This window comes from Gasterosteus aculeatus, chromosome 1 (assembly GCF_964276395.1).
Source record: "Gasterosteus aculeatus chromosome 1, fGasAcu3.hap1.1, whole genome shotgun sequence".
NCBI lineage: Eukaryota > Metazoa > Chordata > Actinopteri > Perciformes > Gasterosteidae > Gasterosteus > Gasterosteus aculeatus.
Window position 1 is genome coordinate 7493489 of NC_135688.1, and position 27295 is coordinate 7520783.

Consider the following 27295-nt stretch of genomic DNA (forward strand, 5'->3'; position numbering starts at 1 on the left):
CGACTTACTCACGGACATTAAAGCGCCGCCGGCACACAGCGCGTTGGGCTTCATTGTAACCAATGAATGGCCTCGGCGTCCGGTTATTCTTTCGAACAATATCCGTGTGTTCAATCCCAGTTAAATCAGGACTGATTTAATGTTATTTTTCAGAGCTCGGTCACGTATTTGGAAAAGATAAGCAGCACTTTCTCTATTGCTTTGATACTCGCTACCGAGGTCCACACACGGGATCGCACGCACAGTCACGGGCTGCAGTATCTGCTGCCAGCTCTCACAGACTGTTGGTAACCCGCCGCCCCTCCAACAAAAGGACCTCTTCCTGAGCGGTTGCTGGCACGCACACACACACACACACGCACACACACACACACACACACACACACACTTAGCTTAAAGCCTAGAACTCTGTTCCCACCGTGGTACCACAGCGGTCTCATGGGTCAGATTGTGATACGTTTGAGCGTCTTCGTGAGAAGGGAAAGAGCAGCTTGACAAAAACAAAAATCCGGCGTGCTGAATGTATGAAGATGCTTATTGGAAACGCTGAAGTAGCTTCAATCCGTTTATTTTCTATCTTCAAAGTGGCTGCCATCTCATCTTTCATCCAGAAGTGCTGGCAATCTACGCATCGGCTGCTGGATTGTCCCTTTTTCTGTCAGCTGCCTCTTTTAAAAAACCCCTTTCCTCTTACAGAATGTGATTAAGGTCTGAATATCTTTTTTTTATTCATGTTAGCAGAATTCCATTTGGCAGTTGGAATGCCGGGAATGTTCAGAAAAGTGGGCCGAGAGCAGCTGCCCGATGTGACATCTCCGAGAATGTGCTGAGAGAGCGATGACGGGAAAGAAATGAGCAGGAAGTGTTTGAGATGGCCGACAGGAAATATATTATAATGTGCTGGTGCTCAATTCAGATCTGTAGGATTATGGTTGATTTCATTTCACAACAAAAAAAGTGTTAATTTAGTTGACACTTTGTCCCTCCCTCCTTCTGTCTCACACTCACGCATCTCCGCATGCTCCTGGCACAACAAGTGCCGTAAGTATCTACAAACACCCTTTTTACAATAAAGAGGGATGTAAGAACAGGAGAAAAACGTATTACAGGGGTTGAATTCAATCAAGTTACGTCATAAATCCAAAAGTAAATGCAAGTTTGATATAAAATTGCTATAATTATTTCAATGTGTCGTATGGTATTTACATTTTGTTTGTTGGAGGAATGAAATGGATTGAAACAGCGAACATGTAGCCATTTATAAGTTTGTCCAGATGAAGGTTTACTTGCAAGAACAAATGCCGTGTTTATAATGCAAGCAGCGATTTGTCGCCCTAATTGGCGCCTTCTCCTCTTTCTGGGTGTGTCTGTGCTGCTGGAGTTATGACTAGAATGTCAGTTGCAAAATACATAAAAGAAAAAAAATTGTCCAAAAATTCCAGATCCATGTGCCAGTTTGGATGCGTCAACGAGGGGGTTGGGAGGGACACGCACACTCGCACTTTTCATGGTGTGTGAGGAAGATCTCGTCTATGACCCAGCGTACCCGCGACCTCCGATGGCGCTGATACGGACTGACATCTGGGGTGTACTTCAGCACCTAAAGGAGTCACACAACAAGCAGAGAGGTGGTTGGGAGGCGTTGAAACTACTTTGTCAACTCATTGTAGCTGATTTCTCCCTATAAATCCAATCGAACAAACACAAGCAGACGTGTGAGGAAAATAAACAGGCTGATGTAATTATAGATTAGACAGAACGCAAAGTTCCTCAGAATGCGATGGTGCGGTGTGGTGTGAAACTCTGGGAGGCCACGAGACAACACGTATCTCGTTAATCATAATGATTCAACATTCATTCACTCTTATTGGATTTCATGGTAACTTGGAGCTGAAGTCTTCGCTGCAATTGAAATCAGTGGTAATCAGCGGTATGCTCCCAATTCATTCAATGCTGACTGTGCAAAACAAAAGCACTATATAATATCTTAGACGTACACTACGTCAGTACGGTGTGCTTGTGTGCACATGCATTTACAGTATGCTAAGTGGTTTTAAGCTAACGTTAGGCAATTATTCACATGGTAAAAGAAAATGGGTTGAAAGGCCCTTGAACGTCTCTAAAGCAGCAATCATTTCATAGTATGAAAGTGTTTCACTGTAACTCACTTTGCTGCAGTTGGTTACATTGTTTCACAGGTAATATGCACTATTTGAAAAAGGAGTGGAGGTACAAATTGTTCTAAAAAAAAAGACTGGCAGCCTGTGATTTATATCAGGGGCTTTAAGGCACTGAAACAATAGTGTGAGTAATAATGTGTGTTTTTTCTTTTTTAGAAGTTAAGTCAGATGGAGGCTTAAAGGAGAAGAGAGGAGGATGAAAACATCTCACAAAAACTATATACTGTAAGACACAAACACGCCTTTTTCATGCTCACACATAATTGCAACCCAAATCCTACTTTTGTCAAAATCTCTATTGTATGTTTTAACAGCGAGAGGGAGAGAGACAGAGCCCCACGGACCGTGTTTCAATAATGAAGCTACACAAGAACAAAGACACAAAGAGATGGAGGGAAGACAGAGAAAAGAATAAATGACAGGCTTAAAGAACAAAAATGGTGCATTGCAACGGGATAAATTGAAAATGGGAATTGGGGAGAATGAAAGGATGACGGAAGCCCAGAGAGACACGGGGGGTGATAGAGTGCTAACAATGCAGCGAGACAGATACGGAGAGATTAGAGGGAGACGGATGAAGGCAGACACACAAGCGAATGGAGGAGAAATCGAGGTGGTGATGGTGCATCGCTGCTTCATTGTCGATGCAGCGCTCGCCTCTGCACGCCCAATATCTCCCTCCTTCTCGCTCGCTCACTCACTCACTCACTCGCTCACTTACTCACACACCATTTCTTTTAGCCCCTTTCAGCCCATCACCTAAAATGTCCTGGAAACTTGACATTTCAGACTAATGTGTGAATAAACCCAAGTCTAAATTGAATGCTGTCACACTATGCGCAGGGCTACAGGCAGAGCATTAGAGCCACATCTTTTGGCTCAGCGTCTTAATAGCAATAGCATTTGCTATTTTATTCATCACTCTTGGACCCGGGAAAATAAAATGAGTGGAAAAACAGAATATACCGAATTCCTTTTTGTGACAGATTAATCCGAACGGTATGAATGTCTACAAACGATTTACACGCAGCCTGTCGGCAAATAGGAATTAGCAAAGATCACAACACAGGTGTGTTGTCTCAGGTCCGTCCCCGTTGTGCACGACGTACCTCGTGTAGTTTGAGTGTCTTCTTGGAGGCCTCGCAGGTGCAGCCGTTTTTCCAGTTGTCGGTGCCGCAGCCGCAGTTGCCTCCACATTGTTTGACGAGCAGACACCGGGGGAAGAAGACGGCGTTGGTGGCCTTCAGCTCCTCGCGCAGGTTCACGGAGTAGTTGCGAGGCGTACAGCTGTACCGCTTGACGTCTTCGTGGAGACGGTTCAGATCAACTGGCAAGTGAGTGAGGAAAAGATAACACTGGTTATGTATTTGTTTCATGTATGTGTCCTCTTATCTCTGGTGGTTTTGGACGGCGGGAATGGGGCAAAAGCAGTTTTTTTATCTTTGTTCATATCCTGCATTTTCACGATAACCAATGACGTTAAAGGACAAGCTGATGGGGAGTAAAGGAATGTATTAAAGGTACAGAACCAGGAGCTCCATAACAATAAGCCTGATCAGCACAAGGAGTGCAGCAGCTGAGCATTTATTTTGAGTAAAGGAAGGAGCCCGAGCAATCGTCTTAAACATTTCTTTGCATTTTGCACGAGTGAAGGTGACCAAGGATGCAACACTTTATATTGCTCTTATTCAGGGTTGGTAGAGTTACCTAATAATATTTTCTGATACAATTTAATTAACCTTTTGAAAAGAAATCCAAGCATCAATTGGCTCATTAATGAGCCTCACGCTGTCTGAACCAACCTGCTTCGTCGGATTTTTATTTACCATTTGAATCCTAGTAGAACCTTTTCTTACTCAATGGGTAGATAATCTGGTTACATTATTTTATTCCTCTAACTGCTCACCGAATGCAGCTCCCTTTCACATAAATCTGTTCAAAGTACTACATTCAACAAGTCTGCTCATATTCTGCAGGGAATCCAAATTCTGCAGGTGGTTTGACGGGTGGACGAGACAGAAAATAAAAAAGTAAAAGACATGAAATCAAAATAAATCAAGTGAATGAAGTACGACGAGGTTAACCAAGCAACAGAAACTGCTGTGCACACGTCTTTGCAGAGGTCTAAACTTCAATATCTCTATTAATTCATTATCTCTGGTTTGATACTGTACTAAATACATTAAATGCTTAGAACAAATCCTAAATCCATTGAAGGGTAATAGCATGATTTCCATAAAACATTAAATTACCAACATTAACACAGTCCTTAGACCCAGAAGCTGTATAAAACAGCTGAAAAGCCATTACCATCTGATTTGGACTTCACTGACTATTTTAATGTGTTTCATTAGGTAGTGGACACAAAAAACGAAGCCATGGCGATTAAAATATGACGGGAGCAAAATGCGCCGAAACTGACAGCCCCGAGCAGCAAGAGAGGAACTCCCACGTTCACATGGATCCTGCCTGTCGCTTCGCTACCTGGAGAAGCTCCTTTTTCGGAGAGGGTGAACAACCCCTTAGCAGAAGCAACATGACAAGAAGAAATCCCTGATGCTTTCTGCTTTATCGTGGAATATGACTGTCTTCAGTCCAACCGAAAAAAGGCCAGGTGGATAGCGGCCCCCCCTTAAGGAGGTGATGGAGGACGAAGAGTATTCATGATCAATACTGGTCAAATTCATCGCCAGAACCACGAGAGGCTGTAATGTCATCTGCATACTGCACAAGTGGAAGCTTCACCAGTTTTCTGCAATCATGGCGCCTTCCTTCATTCAGAAGCTATCAGATTTAGTGTAGCTACGCTGGCGTTAGTCAACAAGTATTGTGGAGACCGTCTACACTTATCGGACTGAAAGAAAAAAAGAAGCGTTTTGAGGTTTTTACAAAGACATGCAAAATGGAAATGAATCATTAATTCTTAAATTAATATTCTTTCATTTTTTTTATTCTTTACGCAACTTAATTAGCAGAGAAGAAGTTTTTGACCAGGGCGGCACGGTGGCGTGGTGGTTAGCACTGTCGCCTCACAGCAAGAAGGTCCTGGGTTCGATTCCGCCCAGTGGCCTTTCTGTGTGGAGTCTGCATGTTCTCCCCGTGTCTGCGTGGGTTCTCTCCGGGTTCTCCGGCTTCCTCCCACAGTCCAAAGACATGCTCTGGGGATCAGGTTAATTGGGGACTTTAAAAATTGCCCGTAGTTGTGTGAATGTGAGTGTGAATGGTTGTGTGTCTCTGTGTTGCCCTGCGATTGGCTGGCGACCAATCCAGGATGTACCCTGTCTATCGCCCGAAGTTGGCTGGGATGGACTCCAGCCCCCCCGCGACCCTGTGTGCAGGATAAGCGGTCTGACAATGGATGGATGGATGGAAGTTTTTGACCATTGATTCTTCCAGCGAAGTGCAATGTGCTTTTAGTCTCAATGCTAAAGCTAAACTAAGCTAAGCTACGGGACTCCTTTGTCCGATCGGCTTGTATTAGCTTGTGTTTGAGCGATGCTGCAGATATGAGGTCAGAGGTCAGTTATACCAGATAAACCGCTTTGAAATTGAAGTTAGTAATTAGCTTGATGTGCTAATGCATCCCAGATAGCGCAGCGGTGTTTGCGGCTCCATGCCACCCTAATGGCATTGATAATCAATAACCAATTGCACTCAAAAGGAGATTTGTTTCTGTGGGGATGTCAATTCAGACACAAAACATCTTGGATGCTCAATAAAAAAACAATCAAGTGGGAGCAACGGCGTAATTATTTGCTTTGGCAATTCATAGAGAGAATGAATAGAAGGTGCACTATTCAGTATATTGACAACATTAATTGTGGTTCCACCTTCGTGGTAAGATTTTGTGGTAAAGACGTTTCATTTGCATAGAAATGAAAAAAGGGTTGATACAATAGTCATATAGCAAGGAAATGCACATAAGCAGGCTACTGTGCATATGTCCAGGCTTTTGCGTTGGAAGTATTTGCACACTCCTCTGAAGTCCCTCCGTTTTGTTCTAGCGACAGTTGCTGTGTGCACATGCAGATGACTACATTAAAATGGGATTATGTCTGCGTGTGTGTGAGCATTAAGAGGTTTTATGAGGACAATTGATTCAAAGAGTCAGTGTCACGTTCAAAACTAAACCAGGATGATTTATCGGTGTGTATTTTTGGATAAGTGGGGAAATAATGATCGGTTTGACGGAAATGTATGCAAGAAACTAAATGAATGACCATCTGCCATTCTATTCTGATCACAATGAAACTCTCCTGTTGAAATATCTGCTGCAGCATGTTGGAGCCGACGTAATGGTTTCACAGTTATTGACTTGACCAGGGAGGATATCGAGAGTCGTGACCGGCCTCCAACACTTATAATGTCTGTTACACGAGGTGATGCAGGTGTTATGCCGCGCGGTTGAAGATGACGGCGAGGGTTGCACGGGAGTGTGTGTCGCGTACGTGCTCGCAGGGTCGAGCTGGTGTCTCTTTGAAGGGAATGAGTGTAATCTCAGAGAAGCATTGGCGTGGAACCCTGTCAGGGGGACTGAGACGGAAGAGACTGAGAGCAAGCGAAACTTTGGGAATGACTGTCAATCACAGAGCCACCAACATGAAAATGCGTTGTATCAGAGCGCGTTTGGGGAAATGATTGCATATATTTCGCCCTAGTCAGGGCTTTGTATTCTAATGTTTTTGTGAACTTATTTATGTTAGGAACTTGAAAGTTTCCCAATTAATATTTTATTTTGACTTACTGTCCTTCAAGGGAACAAAGGTGGGTGTGAGCGTCTCACTGTGTGTGTGTGTGTCTTAATAATGAAAACAAAGCTAAGCTGCTGACTGCGGCAGATTTCTGCTCTGCTGCACTGGTTGAATTTCCAATTAGAGAGAGCTACGCATGTACAGTGTATCAAAGACCTGCAGCACCTAAGCACCTTTCTGTATTGCTGCAACACACACAAACCTCCCCATATAAGGAGCCCGCTCATGCCAGCCCACACACACATGCACTGACAAATAGGGATAGATTTGCCGTCAAGCACGGCTGTTTACTAAGGAGGCAGCGAGCCGTTTGGTAAAGAGATGGAGAATGTGCAGGAGAGAGATACCGAGGAACAGGTGAGTGAGCCGGGGTCCATAGCACTCTGGGCTTTTTGCAAGCTCGAATGCTCGTGTACTCCGGGCACACACAAGCCCCTGTGGTTGCGTGACATGTGTGTAATAAACGTGGCGAGTCATCTGTTTGTGCGTTTTGTGGACAAAATCCAGAGTCTCTGGCGCTGAAGGTAAAGAATTGATCGACTCGGACATAGTGCTCCTTGAATGATGCAACAGCTTATTCAGGCTACACTGTGTTGATGCATCTTAATGCGATTATGTGTTACGTTTCCACAAAACTTGTGCGATTCTCTTTCAAGTACCAAAACCACTTTCACACACAAAACTGATCAGAAAGCTTTTTTAATCCTATTTATTTTCCTTATCAGCAAAGGAAAGTAACATGAACCGATTTTACCTTCTTACAAACCAATGTTAGGTGGCTTACGAGAGATGCACTCACCCACCAAATTGGCACGACTTTGCACAACACTTTTTCATTGGCTGTCCCCCGTGTTGTATGTCATTACACGTCAGCAATGTCCCTCACTAACAATTTCCTTAAATGACCGAGCTGCAGACAGTCAATCTTGTGGCGCATTATGCGAGAGGTGTGTGCGGCGGTGGGGGTCTTTCTGTGCTGAGGTGGGGGGGTCGTTCTGGTCAGCTTCCCACTCCCCTGCTAAGAACCCCTGCACCAGCCTGCAGAGGAACTCTGTGAACGCAGCAGAGTGCTGAGCATCACCATCTGCAGCACCATAAAATGAGCGGTGAACATCACCATTCTCATCTTCCTGCATTAACTTTACAACGGTGACTTAACACGGCAGAAGTAGAGCCGTGAGCCAAAAGCAGAGTTTAATACGTGATAATGTTTCTCTTAAAGGCCTCTTCTATCCGTACAGCAACACTGTACAAAAGCTTGATTCAAATAATCAATGAAAACCCCAAAAGGTTTTTTCATAGCTGTCATTACCTTTTTCTCTCTGTAATTATGCCTTATATGTTATGAATATATCTGGAGATTTAGGGATCTTCACTACAATTCTTTAAATCCCCACTTGGCATTTTCTTTCCATCTTTGCGTACTCAAAAAGACATTCACGAGCGGGAGCACGTCCTCTGCAGCTCTACTCTTTTTGGCCTTTGTACACGCTCATTGTTTTAGTTCTCGTGCCATTTCTCCTATGGATCGGTACATTCTCCATAGGAGCCTAATAATTTGGACTTTATTATATATATATTTCTTGCTGATTATACTTTGTTCATTTGTGACCACTTTACTTCCTTCCCTCCATTTTATTTCTCTTGTTTATTAATGTTTGAAGCATCCAACAAAGGGCAAATACTGTCTCTTCCCTGCATCATATCTGCTCATAGTCCTACAGAACAGTTCTGTATTGTAGTTATTGTAATGTTTCAACACATTCCCCCCTCAGCTGTGACATCGGAGCCAAATTAAATGTATTGTTGTTCTATTAAAACCAGATACATAGACATGTTTTTTTTTTTTTTGTTGAAGATGATGCATGTTGGCCAGTTTCGTGTATGGCTTATAGAACACGGAGATTATATACAATATATAATTTTATATATATTATATATTATAGTATAGCATACCTTTATTATGCCTGCTTGCCAGTTGATAGGCCCGGGATTTATAATGGATGTGTGTTTGAGTATAGATGCTGTCCAGGTCCTGTCTCCAGGTTTCTGGGCTGAGGGATCTGAGAAGCTGTTCGACGGTGTCGAAGGCAGCTATGGTCCGGTCCAAATCCTCCAGTGTGAAAGGAGCCTCCGTGACCGCCGCCGGCTTCTGCACTGCACCACTGTCCTGCAAAGAGCCAATTAGGAATTGTGTTAGTTTGAAGGGGTAACTGGAGAGGGCAAACGTCTCTTTGATGTTTTCCATTGTGTGTTAAGGAATTCGGTGGCGATGCTGACATTCTTATTATTGTTTTAAATGGGATGGTTCTTCTTCTGCAACTAAGGACACCCAATCCATATCATTGGAACATATGGAGGTACCGACCCGTCACTTTTGGCCACTAAGGAGATCCCTCTTACACGTGTCGGACTGAGCTTTCCGTGACATGGAAATAGATTTTTCAAGGAGGTGTCTTGTTCCGGTCCATCAGTGTCTTCCTCCACATTGCAGTTGTTTTGCCAAAAAATCTGAAATGCATTTCTATGACAGTAATGGGTCTATTTGTATTGTGAGTGTGATGAAAACACTTGGAAATGGTGCATTTGCTGTGAATACTAATATTCCTACAGCATTGAACATAAACATTAGAGTACCGTGGGCTGGTTTGGTTTGTCAGTAAAGAAACTTGCCTGTCCTGTGTAGAATAGCACACTTGGATAGAAACGAGCCACATTGCTTAACATAAGTTTTATGTTAAGCAAACGTAGGCGGAAGATTAAGTTAGACTGAAGCTCAAACATGCTTTGCATGCTTGCAAGAAATAGCTTTACTTTAACTACTTTACAATTTAAAGAATATGGAGGGTAATTAAAGCTTAACTTAACTTTTGTGGAAGTTGTATTGTAAGACCTTGAATGGAGGAACTTCAGTGTAACTTGCAAATGGTCCTTTAGGATCACAGGATGCCATATAAATGTGATTCTGATTTATGTTAAACCAAAGCTCTTAAAAGAAAAAAGCTATGGTCATCTGATGCAATTTGTTTTTACTTTCACAATTCATTTTCAATTGTTTAAAGTGTTTTCCGTTTCGTCCAGGGCTTTCACACAGTAAGTAGTTGTCATCATTCAGTGAAAAATGATGTTGAAGCGGTCACCAAGCGTCACAGTGCACATCCCAACTGCAGTGACACATATGATCCAAACATAGGAAATAAAGGATAACACCCACATCACTTTAACTGTCAATCCAAGTAGAAAAACTACCACGCAGCCCAACGCACACTAATTATGTTCATACGTGTCATTGAACCTCACACACAAATGATACTGATGAATGTTTAAACAGTCCATGGATTCCTGTCATTTTACATCTTCGGCAACATGCGTAATAAATGCAGTATGCAAATAGATGCTTTCGTTCTGTGTGTGGGTGTGAGTGCCTATGGAACCAGGCCATATGTTGCACTTATTAGTGTATCCATTATTCCATGATGTGCACGAGAAGACAAATGTGTGGGGGGGGGGGCAAGGTTAGAAGGGCAGGACGGTTTTATGTGTTCAACTACTAAATGATCTGTGCTTTAAACAGTATCTACATGAAAGTCAAAATACAGCACTTCATTATCCCAGTAATGACCTCTTCCTATTTCGACATTTCTTTTAACGATGTCCTATTAAACTACTCGATGTATTCACTCCATTTAATGTCTGATGTGTGAGCTCTGTTTCCGCCAAATAAAATCTCTTATTATAAGTGAAGTCTAAGTCTATGCCTGTTTTAAGCAAGTCATAGAGTGTTTATGTGTGCGCATGACTCACCAACATGAGCGCCGTGGCGACCTCCCAGTTTGTGTTGGAAGCAGGCAGGGGGGAGTCGTACTGCAGGGATGGACAGCGGAAATCATCGGTTGGTCAAATGTGGACGAGATCCACCGAAAGAAAAGGAAAAGAAAAGAAATTCAAATGAATACATTTTTTTTTCTTCCGTTTCTATGAAGTTGGTTCAGTATTTAGTGGCAAAAGCAGATGGATTCCGACTGATTGAGGCCCTCGGGTGAAATAACACTGCAAATTGTTCCCCTAACTCAAAGATCCCAAAGATCATGGTCTTGTGTCAACGAGTCTCTCAATTTCTCAAACGAGATCCAAATAGTTATTTCGGCAGTCGCTCACGGTTCCGGATGATGATTAGGGAGCTGCAATGGAACCATGTGTAAGCAGCTGAAGGCGAATGGATTACATCTACCACTCGCAACTTACTGAACAGTTTTGCTTGTTGGAGGCAGAGTGGAGCTTGGCATGTTATATAATGTTATCCAAGATATTCAGGTGGCTGCCTGTCTAACTGTTGGCCTGTCAATGTGTCGGGAAAATCCCAAAAGGCTTTTCAGAGAGCTGGTCACAGCATGCCTTTCTGAGATCCCGGTCAAAGCACGTTCAGGTGGTAAACACTCATCAGAATGACATAATTGGCACACGTGCAAACATTCTTCTCTCTCTCTCTCTTTCACAAATGCACGCAAGTATACACACACATACACACACACACACACGTAGGATCTTACTGGCAGTGAACTCCCTCTCCTTCTCCAGTCAATATGGAACAATAAATCTGCCTCAACCACACTGCAAAGACACTTTGCCCTCCCGTTGTCGACCGCGTGTCTGGTAATGCAGGAGTTGACGTTAAAGCTCGTCACTTGGATGAATGCACACGCTAACTTGCTTCTTTTCAGTTCTGATATTCACACTGAATTATAACAATCGAAAAGTGTTTCATGTTGGCCGAATGGTGCTGCATTTATGTATTGATTTTTTAATTGGAGAATGAAAGTCCTGCTGCACCTTATTTGTCTTCCATGGCATCAAAAAGAGATAAGTGGGAAACTGTAACATTGTTCGGGGTACCAAATAGTTCTTGCATAATCATGATGTGGTTTGTACAGAACACTTCCTTGATGGGTGATAGTCAGCAGATGTGTTTAATAGTAGCTTTTGAATGGGTGCTAAAGTCAGCTGTTTCGGAGTCTGATCACTTCTACAATGACCTAAATTAACACTAATTCCACAGAGAGAGTGAATGGTTTTGTTTATAAAAAGGAAGAAATGTACCAGGTGTTTGTCAAGCTGCTTTAAGACACTCATTTTGTGGGTAAATTGTTTTTTGAGAAGAATTCATGAATCGATGCTGGTTATAGACGCTAAAAGTGTTTCACTGGTGGTGTGGGAAAACACTCTTATTGACAGTGGAGAGGACACCAGGGAGCAACCCCTTTCAACCTCCATTTTGTACAGTTGGACATCTAGAATGTGTGAGGATTAAGTGTGTGTGGTAGACGGGGATGACGGCGAGAGATTTTCCCTATCGACTTTCACTCCGCATGACCGGTTATCTCGCTTACAGCCGGAGGACATTGGACTCAGTGGATAAATCACACCGGCCACGTCCATGCCGCCTCATCTCGGTCCGAGTCTAAGCTAATTTCCAGGGTGAAGCCAGGAAAATGCTCCTTTTCATGTGGTTTACTGTGCTGCTTCTCGTCTTGATCTGCAGTACGTTTATGTTTGTATATCAGGGTCATTAAATTAGTGTAAATCGATGTCTTCACGGTAATTCCAGCTGCAGTAACTGCACACCCACAGTTGGCTACTTACGAGGACTTCAAAATTAGGGGCTACTAAAATCAGTTAGTGCCACCGAGAGCATCTGAAATGCACTAATGATGACAGATTAATTTAGATAGTGTTTTATTGGTGCTGTTTATTATTAAGCATTATCTCAGACACACATGTTCAGTGTGATATCAGCACACATAATACATGACTAATATTTCCTGATCAATAGTCTTTTTCCGCTGCACCTGGCTTAGCAGCTTTTCTCAGGAATATCCGTCTAAAATACATTACTGTCACTCGTAAGATCTCAGACAGTGAAATCGATATCAGAAACAAACACAAAGAAAAATCTATGCGGTCCTGAAGTCTTACGTGTATAATCTCAGGTGTGCTGCCGTTCACTCTGAACACCATGATTACGTTACTCAAGGTAAATGAGACCTGCTCTGACGTTTACACGTGTCATTTTAAGATGTCTCATATTAAGCGCACATGAGAAACGCTTAAATACACGTCATATATTTGTCTTTATTCGCTATCTGTCCAGGCTACATGTAGACTCACTGCTGCACAGCCAATTGTGTGAACGCTCCACACGCAGTTTGGTAACGGCTCAAAATGACGCAGCACTTGCGGACAAGTTTTTAGGACAGTATTTAGGACAACAACAGCAGCTGCCCACTGCAACAACTGAGCGGACCACACGCGCGGGCGACCTGCACGGCCGCTGCTTACACCTGTGCGTCCAATCGGGTGCCGGATAAACGTCACCGCGGGGTCTCGTGCTCTCGCTGTGCTATTTGGGGGAGATCGAAATAACCATCAGAGACACATTAAGCGGTGAAGCCTAAAGACCGAGAACGCCGGCACACTGAAGTGGCACATTTCTCCTGTAATTAGCGAGCAGCCACCGAAGGCCACAGAGAGCCGCTGCGTGCGCACACATGTCATCTCCCCTGCACGTCCCGGTTCACACTGGGTGTTTGCTTCGCCTCAAAAAACACAATATTATAGGTATTATTATTATAAGGTAATGGCGGTGACACACACAAAAGGAATATTAGATGAACGACAGCTGTACAGTTCTGAAACATAGCAGGTGTTTAGTGGTAAACTATCAGTACTACTCTACTCGGTCTACTCAGTACCTCAGTACGAATGCCGCTCTTTCCCTCTGCCTTCCTCTCTGCTCAGGTTGTTTTAGCCATTAGCTGACACGTCGATACCATCTCAGACACCTGTTCCCTCCTTTCTCATTCTCTCCCTGCCTCCGTCTTCCCGCTCTTCTCTCGCTGCCTCCTATCTTCCTCCCTCTTATCTGTTCGACGGGTCTTGAGAGAACAAATTAGACCTGCTAAATTAAGCCACACGCAGCTCCAGCCTGGCTGAAGGAAAGGCTTTGAGTGGGTGAAAGATGGAAAGATATAAACACACTCAAAATATTTGCAAAATGGGGAGCGAGGAATAACAATGGCTGAGGAGGGAGGGGAGACGAGGGGGGAAGCAATCAAAGTCTGAGAGAGAGTTTCAAAAGGTCTTTATCAAAGTCCCAAACTAAATGTGCAGGAATTGCTTGGTGTGCGGCCGGGAAATGTATATCAATGTCATCGGCAAGTAATGTGTGGAAATGAACAGTTGCATCCCTCTTGAAAAGATTACATATAGTCTCAAAAAAAAGATTTATTTAGTTTTCAGCCAAAAAAGTTTCACTGTAGTATCTCTTAGTGTTTTACTTCTCTGCCCCGAACTATTTTTGTTATTTCTATTTATGTATTCTTGTTTTTTGGGGGGAATTATCATAAATATTATTAATATAGTTTGATTTTTTTTAATTTACTTAATTTAATTTTTCTTACCCTATTTGCTATGTAGTTTATGTTTACTGTGCTCAATACGCCCTGCAAGTTACCCTGCATGGTCAAAAAAGTCTGAGAGTGAAAGATACATATTTTTTGCCACGCTTCTCATTAATAATAACCAACAAACCTAAAAACTGTCTCCAACAAATGCCCTACTTACACGCGTTTAAATGGAATGTTCCAAAAACTGTAGTGTCCCGCTGTTTCAGGAAATGACATTGGACACTTAAAAAGAAAAGGAGTATTAATTGGTCTCGATCTTTTCATGGGATTTGTTGTCAATAAGAAACACATTCAATGATGACAGTCTCAACCTTCAACGGTTTTTGGGTGATAAAAATAGCTTTAGCTGGGGATGTGTTGATTAAGCATAGTGATGAGAACCATGGAAACTGTTTTCACAGCCTCTATAATGTCAAAATGACTAAATAAAAGGGAGAGGTGGACTGCAAATAGGGTCTCTCTCTCTCTCCCTCTGCCTCTCTTCTCTGAACTCGTGAAGGAGACAACCAGGGAACGTCACACCAGCTGTTCCCCTTTCCCTTCTGATTAGAGGGCGGGAGAACGTCTTCAAATCGGGAGTCTCTCTCTTTCTTCTTTTCCTCTGCATGATTGACAAAGCTAATCTCCTCATCCATACGTTTGACAGCCTTTAAGAGGACACTTTCTCATCCTCACACCTCCCTCCCGCTTTCTCTCGCTCAACCCCTCCTCAACTGTTGAGAGGACGTGTGATAAAAGAGTCGTTGGCTAATACATTTTGGCATTTGACCAGCAATGTCACCAGATCCTCCCTCTCCCATCTTTGCATCTCTTCGTACCTACCCTCCGTCTTATTTTGCATTTCACCTGGAGCATTGCAGTGCTACCGAACCCGATATGACAAAGAAAACAATCCAAACGCTCGGCTTTGTCCCCCCATAACAGCTCATGATTCATCGCCATCAGCTGTGTGTGTGTGTGTGTGTGTGTGTGTGTGTGTTTCAGTGTAACAGTCTTAGTGAAAGTGCACGTCTCACCACCAGGGAGTAGTAGACTTTGAATCCCGGCTTGGCGACAAAATAATCGTCGGACTTGAAGGTGACCCTGAGCCTGTTGTTTTTGGAGTTGAGACTGGGCGGCGCCTTCAGCCCACACCAGCGACCCCAAATGATAGTGCTGGTCTCCGATCGGTCCTCCACTTCAACAAAGTCGTACCTGGAGCAGGAGACATGGAGGTGGAGAGGCGGAGGGATGCGTGGGAGGGAAGAGGGAAAGATGAAGGACGAAAACTGCTGTCAAGGATTTAGGAAATGTCTGACTCTGCAGCTGAAAAACAAAAATGAATTGATGCGTGTGTCATCACAAATCTAAGAAAAAACATAAAGAGTAGGCAGGAAGCTGATGCAATTGGATCTGATAAATCATACATTCCATCCGTTTTGATGGAAAGAATATGACAACAACTGTGATTACTAACGTTGGGAAATAATGTGACATTAAAAGCTAACAGCTAAAAATGGAATGGAAAAGATGTGACCTGTTTACCGGTGAGCTTCAGAGGAGCTGACAGGAGGGTTTGGTTACTTTTGGATGGGCCCAGGTCGGCTCTTTTTTAATGCTGTTTTAATGTTGCTGGATCCAGTTGTAGCTTCATATTGTACAGATATAAGCGTGGAGAAAGCTGATACACCTGTTTCCAGAAATGTTGTCAGATGACCGTACAAAGTATGGCCTGCACTAGAAATACATGAAAAATGTTTGATGGATTAAGTTTCCTTGATGTCATTTAGCTAGTTCTGAGACTCGCTTCACTTCAGTCATTTCTAGTGATCAGATGACTTTCCAGTCAATTAGTCAACCTATCTATCACACACACACGTGAATGCACACATTGAGCACATGTGACAAACCCGCATGGAAAAACCTACTTTATTTTTCTTTCCCTCCTCACTCTGCTGCTCCCCATTGTCTTTTTAAGTGCTTTTTAAAAGGCGGCCGAGTTGCGTATTGGGATTAAAACGTCTATTTTCTTGCTTGGACCCAAGGACAAACATCCGCTATCGAGCTTCTAGCCTTCTTAAGTCCTTTACACACCCTTTCAATCAAAGCTTATTGTTTGTGTCCAATGGGTGCATACATCAAAACACCAAATTAAGATATTCTAAAGGTTGCTGTTTTATGTCCTTTCAGCTTGAGACTTCATTAGCTTTCAGTGTCCTCTCTGGCACTGCACACGGTGCTATCCATCATTTGTTCCCTCACACCCGGGTTCGTTAATCAAACTGTCATTTGACTTTTCTTCTTTACATTCATTTGTAATTCCTCAATACTTTCTCCGTCTCGGCATTGTCCCTCCTTCCTTCCGTCCTTCCGTCTCTTCCTACTCTGCGCTCATTATTCTCCTCTGAACTTCCGTCGATTTTCATCCTCCTGAATCTCGGACGTTTTACCTGCACACTCCATTATCGGACTCCTCCAGGCCAAAGTGTCCGTCAAACTCCAGGTGTATACGGCTCCCCGGTGGTGATTTCAGTTTCCATGACAACAGCAAATTGCGGGGGTAGGCGTTGGGGAAGCGCGGGCTGTGGATGGCCCCGCCCACTGCCGTTACTGTGATGTTCTCCTCTTTGCGGTACAAGTCTGTGGCGAGGTGACGGCTGTATGTTAGTGGTTACAACCAATCAGGTGGTCCAGTTGTAAATAATCACAAGCAAAACACGGACACATATGAAAAATAAAAATGATGTACTTTTATGGGTGTGTGAAACAAAAGCGCCCAAAACATACATGGACACACAAAACAAGTACAAGAGAGACATCGGTCTAAAGACAATGAGGCTCCTTCGATGAAAGCATGAAGACACAACTTAAAGAACTACTTTATTTAATTGCCACGTATTAAATTAGTGGGTGATATAACTCGAATACCTGTCCCTTCAACATGAACTTACAGACAGCAGCCGGTAAGATTAGCCGGAGACTGAAATGACTAACCTGCCCTCTGTGAAGGTAAATAAATCCTCCTAAAACTGGACTTTGAGTATTCGACAGAGAAGATATATACGGTGTTAATTAGCAAGCTCTAGAAGTGCAGGTAGGCAGATTTTTCAACCTTCACGTAGAGCTGAGCCGTTCCCCTTGTTTTCATGTCTTTATGCTTACTAAAGCAGTCGGTGGCTCCATATTTACAGACAGATGTCAGGTTGAGGTCCTTATCGAACTCTTGGAAAGAGAATTAATGAGCTGGTTTTGATGAGCTAATCCTTTAACTGTGTGCTTGCTGCCGTTGTTCGTAGAGTTTTTAGTCGGAAAAGTCAATAAAAAACAGGATAACAGGAGGAAAGAATGATCCATTTTTCTCTATCAGGATTTGATATCATTTCAAAGAGAAGTGTTCCCGGTTTGACATATCACAACCAGTAGGATACACACACACGCCCACGCTCACCGCGTTAACTGCTCATTAACCGACTACTTATAAAAGCTATTACCTTTTTTAAAGTCATGTATAAGTATAATAATTGAACACCACGGTCATCATTAGTCAGACCAATTAACTCAACCATTATTTAAACTTTAATGTCGCACAATACACATTTTCATTAATTAATGATTTTATTGCTGACCGTCTGAAAGTGTGAAACACACACATACAGAAGCACACACGGTCTAAGGTCGGGCTGTGTGCTGAAGTAGGCTGACAGGGCTGGATTTTCTGAGCCGTATGTGGTTTTTGAGAGAGAGCTGAATGCGTAATCAAGCCACCGCAGCCTGCACCCTGGGGAGATGATGATGATGAAGCTTTGGCCCTTTACTCCACCTCTTCACTGCAAACTTTCCTTGATTCCTCCTTCTATTCTATGACACCTTTTCCTATCTCCCCTTTCTTCTTTGCTTTAGTCGGTAATTCTTTCAAATCGGTCATTATCCGGGGCATATACCCTCTGCTAATTCTTCCTCTGGCAAATAACACTCTCGCTGTATAGTTGTGTGTGTGTGTGTGTGTTTGTGTGTGTTTGTGTGTGCATAAACATGAATTGGTGTTTGAAGTATTGAGTACACTCAGTTCCGAGCATTTATGATCGTGTTAATGCGTTAGTGAGTGTGCATTTGTGAGAAGAATGAGTTACTTCCCTCTGATGATCAGCCTGTCTGCAAATGTCCATTCCCCGACAACTAGGGAACGGAGCTTTGCGTGTGTGTGCGTGCGTGTGTGTGTGTGTGTGAGAGAGAGAGGGTGACTATCGAGTGTTCCAGCACTGCGTGTGCGTACCCAACTGAGATTCATTCACAGTGTGTCATTAGTGGTTCGTAGTCAGGTTGGCAGATCACTATACAAATGACCAAAAAAGTAGTGGGTGGGTGGGGTCAATTTTTCGATTTCTCTCGATTCTCTCTAGAACGTTTCGGTCTCGATTAAGAAAAAAAACTCTGTCTCGCGCAAGATATTTGCGTGAACTTCCTCGCTCGCGAGGTCAGTCTCTGCTCGCGCTCGAAGGTGTTTTCTACGCGCTCGCTGTTTTTCTTTTTGACAGTAAGGGGGCGGAGCCAGTCACCAAGGTATCTACATCTGATTGGTTACAAACCCCGTCTTTGGATTGGCTGGAGTGATGCATTCACACAACTATAGAAGCCCATTTCCGCACTAATGTAACGGGATAGAAAGTCGAAATTATGAGATAAAACGTTGTCAAAAAACAAACGCCCCCCTTCGGTAATCGTAGTGGACCGTAGATGAGAACCAGCTATAACCATCATTTACCATCATTACCGGCACATTAAGAGCAATGCACCCAGCTCGCAGACCGGTCCGTCAGTCTGAATCTGAATATCTAATAACTTTACCGAACTATGGAGGAGCCATCGCATATCTTACCTCATTATTTCCATTTTCCGAAAAAGTCGATCCGTATTGAAAGTTGGCAAGATATTCACAGATTTTTGGGTATTTTACAAATACGGAGCGGTCTGAGACTGAGCAGCCTTTTCTTCATTTAAAAGAAAAATGAATCTGTTGATATTTTTTTTACATAGGCTACTTCCATATTGTGTTGAAATGCAAGCTGGGTTGGTTCTTGCATTGTTGATAGAAAATCATATTTGTGACAAAGATTTTTTTTTCTCTTATAAAAAATTAGAGAAGGTAATTCATCTGTTGATTTTCTTTAATTATCAAATAAAGTAGGAAGTGATTAGCAACCTCTGAGTAGCCAACTCAGATTTGAGAAAATTTAGAAAATCGAGATGCATCGATAAACAGTTTATCAGTTTAGAATCGATAATCGGTTTAGAATCGAATCGTTGACCTATGAATTGGAATCGAATCGAATCGTGAGGTGCCAAGCGATTCCCACCCCTAATACAAAGGACTGAAAAAATTATTAATATCTCACCATACCTCTCATTTCTCATTGCTCATTTCTCATGTGTTTGCGTGTAGTCGGAGAAGCCCGACAGAATATAATATCTTTCGGTACAACAGTTGTCCGAGCCTCCAATATGCTTGGAACAACATTAAAAACTACTCCCAGTAGTCCTTGGCCCGGTTGTTCCCTGGGGAATTTCACTGAACTTCTGCCTATTTTCCCCAGCAATGCAGAGCTCCTGGCAGTCAGGTAAATAACAAGCCCAGCCGGCAGTGTCACGATGCATCAGTTCAAACTGTGAACAAAAAAACATCAACAGAGTAACTCACCATGTGCCCCTCTTACATTCTGCTTCTAGTGTGAATTCGTACCATCCGTTAATTCTGCTCTGTTGTCACCAAAATTGCAGTCGGCCCTTCAACTGTCTGGAGAGTTTAAAATGTCAGCTAGTGAGTTTCTTTCTATCTGCGAAAAACTGCCCTGCTGGCGTCTGTTGTCTTTTCCAATTTATTCTGGGGATCCCAGAAGATCACCCCCAGCCCACCTTTGATACGGTGAGGAATTAAACTTTATACTTAGTAACGCACACAAGGCTCCCACTCTGTGTGTTACCGTCAGTGACAACGTCCAGTGAAACTGCCCAAGCTGACATTCCTTACAGCAGAATGACTCGAGGTCTGTTGGCATCTGAAGGCAATTTCATTTTGTGTTTGCTTTTGACAGCTCATGTTTTCGGTCCCCGCCTGCCCCACCCTCCCCTAACCTCCCCCGCCCTTCCCAAACTTTCCCTAACCTCGCCTAACCTCCCTCATCCTTCCCTAACCTCCCCTAACCTCGCCTAACCTCCCCCATCTTCCCCTAAACTCCCCTAACCTCCCCCATCCTCCCTGCCCCGCAGCCTCCAGCGACCTTTTCGGCTGAGCATCCTAGTGAGTCAAAATACCCTCAAATCCATATTGTAAAATCACTCATTTGTAGGGTCACAAAGGAGCGGAAAGTTTACGGTAAATTTCCGTTAAACTCTGCGTAAACTTTCCACGGGAACTTTGATGTAGTTGAGAATAAGACTATGCAAGCTTTGCTCAGCTGGTTGGGAACATTGTCTTCCAGAAAATTAAACATAAAGCGTTGTGTTGTTTTTGAACGTCTTTGTCATGTGGATTACTTGGTAAACTGAAGCCATATTATTGAACTACCACGTTTAATTGTACACAGTAGGCTAACCTTTTACAGCAGTGAGATTAGGGTGTATGTATGTCCACACAAAAGTACACCATCACCTCCAGTGTTTCTCCTACCATTCAACTGGGGGGCACACCCCACCCTGCAGGAAAAACACTAAAACCAGAGGCTTGACAACCTCAATTAGAAGTGGATTTTTATTTTTGGCGGGTGTGGGTGGGGACAGGGTGATCTTAGGGAATACGCTATTTTATTCAACGTTCATGTTTTTGTTGTTCAATGAAAGACTAAAGTTCTACTCACAAATGGATTCAAAAATGCCAATTTTAAAATTCAATGTTTGCATCCATGTCTCCTTATGACAAAACAAAATGTTGTTTTGACGTATATGACAAGGTAAACACAGCTACATTACCCCCAAATTTACAGTTTATTCCTGTATATTCCTGTTAAAGTTTCCAACTTTGAATATTCACGGAATTTTGCAACCCTACTCATCCGTAACCTCCTCTGCTCTCGTGTTGCGGGAGACAATATTCACAGTTGGGAAACGTAAGTTAAAGAAGGAAAGCCAGGACGCAGCAGAAGTAGTTCTTTTTTGCAGCTAGGCGCCAGAGACACGGGTAACGTCAGTGACAACTCTAGGTGTTTTTCACACTATACTGTATGCCTACATTTTTCTTCTAATCAGTAGAAGAACAGAAGCTGAAGTGTGAAGCTCAAGAGGAAACTAACAGAGGGCTCCTCTTAGTTTTTATCTTCAACTTACATTATCACTCCATTACACAAATATTTAATAATGACATCGACATCTGGAATGAAGCTAAGTGGCGAGTGGTGTAAAAATAGTAGTTAAGCGCTACATGACAAATACTTCCAGTAAATCAAGTATGCAACTAAATAAAGTGGAATTGGTGTCTCCCACTCGCCAACTCGCTTCGTCTCTCGTTTCATTTTTCTTTTAGATCACGGATGTTGTCAGTTAGCACAGTCTATTACACAATAACTAAACAGTGACCATCACTGCTACTCTGCTGCCTGATGTGGCATGGGAAATGCACAAACGGCTTAATTATGTTATTCTCGGGTCTCTATATAGCAACCATAATGGTACCATTCTGCATAAGAAGTATTTTTACAGGAGTGGGGAAGCTCATCTGCTTGAGCGAGTTGTAATAGCCGTCAATTCTGATTAAACGACAGTAAAGCATTGAATAAACAGTCAATTATATCATTTATCATGGATAAATATCACTGTTTCTAAATTTACTGCAACTCATTTTCATCTGTAATATAAGAGCACAGCACATGCTATCTACTGCTTTCCATAAGAGCAGCAAAAATGTGAGACTCACATTAGATCCTGACTTTTGTTTCAAACCAGCTACATAACAAGAATCTCTGATGAACTTTCCCGCAATTTCAGGGAACCAGATGATGTCAGAGGTGATGACAGTATTACTGACAGTCTGACTCCCATCCCTCGATGTAGTCACCACACACACACACACACACACACGCACACGCACACGCACACACGTACACATACACACACAGACAAACTTTCTGACCCTCGCAATGAACCCTTCAGTCTCCTGACTGGACACTTGTGACAACGATACGGCGCGATTGGGTAATGTGTGTGTCTGTGTATTTTTTTTGGCAGTGAGGTTGCACGAAAAAGTTCTTGACTACGTGTATTTGCATGAAGATGTACGTCTGGCAGGACGTAAGTGGGTAAGTTCTCACAAATTAAATTTGTCTCTCCCACCTCCGGTGCCAGGGTGTGATGTTCTTCATTGCTCTGGGATCTATTTCTGATGTGTCAATCTCACTCTAATCACCCAGCAAGCAACGCGCAAAAGAGACCAAAACATGTGAAGTCACAAGAAAATAAAATGGTGAGGACAAAGTATTATAACTTCATGTATCTGTCCTAATTAAAAGTGTCACATGTATCTTCATCCCTCTTTAATATAAGTTTTCTATTCCATGTAGACCAAACAATAGTTTTCTTGAGTGACAGCTTGCTTATGATACATCAGAGACACAGTCCCGCAGGACATCACCTATAACAAGGCAACCCCATTTCCTGCATCTGTCATCCCGTCACATCCTGTCTGACTCTCATCTACTCAAACTGAATTCTCCAAAGCCCCGACACACCGATGGGACGCACACAATACACTCGTTCTCGGCTGAGAAGAACTCCCCTGAGACGTGCGATGTTGCTGTTCTCGTTCTTGGTGGCACTCCCGGTGTCTGACAAAAAAAAAGACGGTGTTTTAAACTTTCAAGGGATGGGATTTGCTGTTCTTTTAGAATATCAAATTATTTAAAAACTAAGTAGTCGCATCCAAAAACTCTTAGACTCGCGTCACGTAGTTTGTGACATTCTGGGAAACATGAAGGTTTGCTTTCTTTTGGAAAAACAGATAAGACACTACTCTCATGTCTGTCCGTTCAATCTAATACTGCCAGCAGCTGGTTAGCTTAGCTCAGCGCAATCTTCAAACAGGAGCCTGGCTCAGTCCAAAGATAACAAATTCTGCCAATCCGCGAACCACTGCTATTCGTTTCTGTCTGTACAAAGAAAACAAATAAAGAATAAAAACAACGAGGTAAATACGTTGTTCTGTTTGTCATTTTACAAGGGGCCGTGTGCCTGTGACAGCTGGCTGAGAGCATGTAACTGCCTGGTGTCTCAGGTGGTTGCCTGGCAACTGTAAGTAAATAAGTTCACTTTCCAATATGCTTTCATAAAGGGATGAATTCAGTTTAAGCACACAGAGTAACTATGACTAATCAATGAAGTACAAGGAAATGTTCAGGAAAGGAATATCTGCTCAACGGTTGTCGATCACTTCATTTGTATTGAGACTGTCTAGGTCAACTTCGGGTTACAGTAAATAGGGATTGATTTTTAGTGAGGATGATACTTGACAATTTAACTGGTATAGATTAACGCAATAATAGTAATTATTATAGTACTGTTATTATTATTATAATAGAAGCAACAGCCAATTAAACATTGTGCGTTCTCTATTGTTATTATTATCATGTGTGGTTGTTTTTGCAGGGCCATTGGCTGTCATGCATTGTAATCTGTTGAATTGTTTGTTCATCTGTGTGTGGCGACAGAATGTAAAACATTGCCCATTAGCAGCAAAACTGCTGCCTAACCCTGTGAGCATGTTTGCCCTTGTCTGCGTGTTTTGGCATACATGTGTGTGTATTAGTGTGTGTGTGTAGTGGTGTGCCCATATTTCCGTTGCAATTATGTGCATCTGTGTTTGTGTGTGTGTGTGTGTGTGTGTGTGTGTGTGTGTGTGTGTGTGTGTGTGTGATTGTATGCGTTTATTGGTTGTTGATGCGGGAAGTTGTGCTTGCACCCTCTGAGTATTCCCACCCATGAGGAATAACCAAAGCATTTTCCATCTGGCTAAATGTTAGCTCATGGTGTGTGTGTGTGTGTGTGTGTGTGTGTGTGTGCGCGCGCTATGCTGCTTATCAAAGCCTGTCCTGGCTCCATTGCCACTCTCTCATGACAAATCAGCTTTAAATATTCTCCCTTGTTGCTCAGTCACACCCACGCAAGCATGGAGGCATGAAAAAGAGACGCACACACACACACACACACACACACACACATGCGCACATGCACCCTGGAGGTGAACATGCCGAGGGGTGTCAGCTTTGGTCAGCATCGGCTCTCTCTCCCCATTTCTCCCCTTCTTCACTTCCTCTTTTCTCTCCATCCTGCACCATCTTGTACACCCCTCCTCCCCTCCTCCCCTCCTCCCCCCCTCCCCTCCTCCCCTCCTCACCTCCTCCCCTCTCTTTGGACCATGCCGGAAACAGCCTTTGATATTAAAAAGAAAGGACATGTAAATTCTCCCAACGCCCCCCCACACTCCCTCCTCCCCCTGGCTGAGGGGTAAACAACGGTTTGAGTTGCTCCCGCGGCGTTAAACATTAATTGATTGAAAAGGGTTAAAAAACATAGTGTGTCACTACCATGTTGTTGAACTACTCTCTACTTCCCTCTCCGTCTAATCTATTATTCTTTCAGATTATCATTTTGGTGCAGCCCCACCTTTGCTGCCGAAACCAATTAACTTCCACTACTTCTTTTCATGCACAGACACTGCGTGTTTTTCATGCAGCCGGTGTAAAAGTGTGCGGAATTGTGATTCTGAAGTGGAGCGATCGCACGGAGAGGAAGGCAGAATATAAACGGGGGTGAGAGTAAAGGGGACATTTCAGTTTTCTCCAGGCCGACTGGAATCATGATGAAGAAGGAGAATACATGTTTAGAGGAAGGGTGTGTGGGAAAGTCCACATAGGCACTCATGCGTTGCATTTGTCCAGAGGCAACTGAAGTGTACATGTCCATGAATTATAGAGAACAGCAGGCCTATATAATTATGTACAATTATAGATAAGAACACACCACAAGCATCATGCACCCGCAGATGGACACAAAAGAGCTGCTCTGGTGGCTTGATGGCCGTATAGTTCTTGGTCAGACTGGTGGAAAACATGAAGGGATGGAATGGATTCCATCTCAATTAAAAAGCATAGACCATAACAAATACCCATGACAAAAACTTGTGTGTACTGCTTTAAAGCTTAGCTTAAAACACTTAAACACTTTAGTGCTAAGTGTAACAATAAAACAAATTATTTTGCAGCTTTTTGAAAATATTTATATTATAGTTCTACCATCTGGCTACCATTTTGTTCATAGTGTCTGTTATCTTATAAGGATTTGTCCTACTAGAGACATACATGTAACTGAAAAACAACATTGTGTAAAGACCACATTGAATGCTTTTGCTAAAAGAAAAAAACAAGACAAATGTGGTTTCTGTTGACGGTTCATGTATGTATTGTCTTCTGTCATTGTAATGTGCTATAGTAAATGGATGTGTCCTTGTTTTTTGTCTTATCAATGTTGCAAATGGAGCTGCCGAGATGCGAGAACAATTTCATCATCATCATCATCATCATTATTATCATCATCATTATCATTATCAGTACACGTTAGTCAGACCAATTCTCCCTATTTCTCTCTCTCTTTGCTTTCCAATCTCTCACCTTCAGTGTGAGTGTCAGCATGTGACAATGTGTGTGTGTGTGTGTGTGTGTGTGTGTGTGCACTTTGTGGGTATTATTGTGGGCATCTACTTCTGTTTGAGGATTTAGAAGATTTTGTGCGAGTGCATTTGTGTGTGAGAGTGTGTGTGTTTCTTTGAAGCCGACACAAAGGCATGTTCTGTGACACGGACGGAAGAGGTTAAACAAACGGCCACAGACACGACTAAAACGCCGCCTTCCGACTGAAAGAGTAGGAGGGAGAGAAAAAAGACACAGACAAAAAATGTGGGGAAGGCCAAGATGAGTGTTGAGAAAGGTCGGGAATCACTCCTTATTGAGCACATTGAATAGAGAGTGAGATGAGGGCCAGTGGGGAGGATGAGGGAGAAACAGGGGCAAGTGGCTGGGCGGGGTAGACGAGGACGACAGATGAAGGGGGTGAAAGGGAAACAGGGAGAGAAAATAAATGCGGGCAGATTAAAAAAAAAAGAAAAAAAGAAGAGGGATTACTGGCAGTGAAAAGACAGAGAGGGAGACAGAGGAAAGAACAAGGGACGTCCACAAAGCCCCAGGACACCAAAACACATGAAACACGCCATAGGACACACAAAGAGCATGGCTGATTTCCACTAATGAATAAGTAAGGACAAAAACTTATTTGTATGCATATAATGTAGTTATGTACACGTTTGGGTCTCACTTGCTTATGTGCACAATCTACAAAAATGGTCCTTTTGGGCCTTTCATCAGCATTAGCATCCACCTCTGTTGAGTCATAGATGCCTCTCAGGCATCTATGACTCAACACCTGTTTTGGGGACAAATTAGCCTAATGGCTATAAAGAAGGATGAGCTGCACTCTGCCAACTAGGGCAGAAAATCAACGTTTGAAAGGCTGAAAGGACGTCCATTTCTTAAGTCACCCTCGTAATGTTATGTGACGAAAACGATTTAAGAATAGATGATACGACTTTAATTTTGTTATTATCCTGTAAACAGGCGGTTTACAAATGTTATTGGGCTCGATCTCAGAGATTGCATGCCCTTATCTCCAAGCACACACAAATAATTATTACACTTGTCTTACCTAAATTGAAGGACCATACCGTTTTCATGTTTATGATTTCCAAAGCAGCATTTTCATATCCCGTGATATACCTGCAGAATATTTATATCATGTTTTTTAACTGTGACAATCTCCTACATATTTTATGTGTTGATGGTCATCCAGAGATGCAACAACACAACACTCAAACATGAATTTCACCTCGTCT

The 27295-nt window shown here is 42.8% G+C and overlaps 1 protein-coding gene across 1 annotated transcript in view; it reads right to left on the reverse strand.

Annotated features, from left to right (window-relative positions):
- The window catches only part of pdgfd (platelet derived growth factor d), a 38667-nt gene that overhangs the window by 785 nt on the left and 10587 nt on the right, over nt 1-27295 (reverse strand). The window contains exons 2-7 of the mRNA XM_040187316.2: nt 16824-17013; nt 15411-15588; nt 10736-10795; nt 8888-9101; nt 3290-3507; nt 1-1600 (exon numbers count right to left, since the gene is read on the reverse strand). The exon at nt 1-1600 is cut by the window's left edge and continues 785 nt beyond it. Coding sequence (XP_040043250.2) covers nt 1466-1600; nt 3290-3507; nt 8888-9101; nt 10736-10795; nt 15411-15588; nt 16824-17013 — 995 coding nt within the window. The 3' untranslated portion in view covers nt 1-1465. The remainder of the gene's footprint in view (nt 1601-3289; nt 3508-8887; nt 9102-10735; nt 10796-15410; nt 15589-16823; nt 17014-27295) is intronic.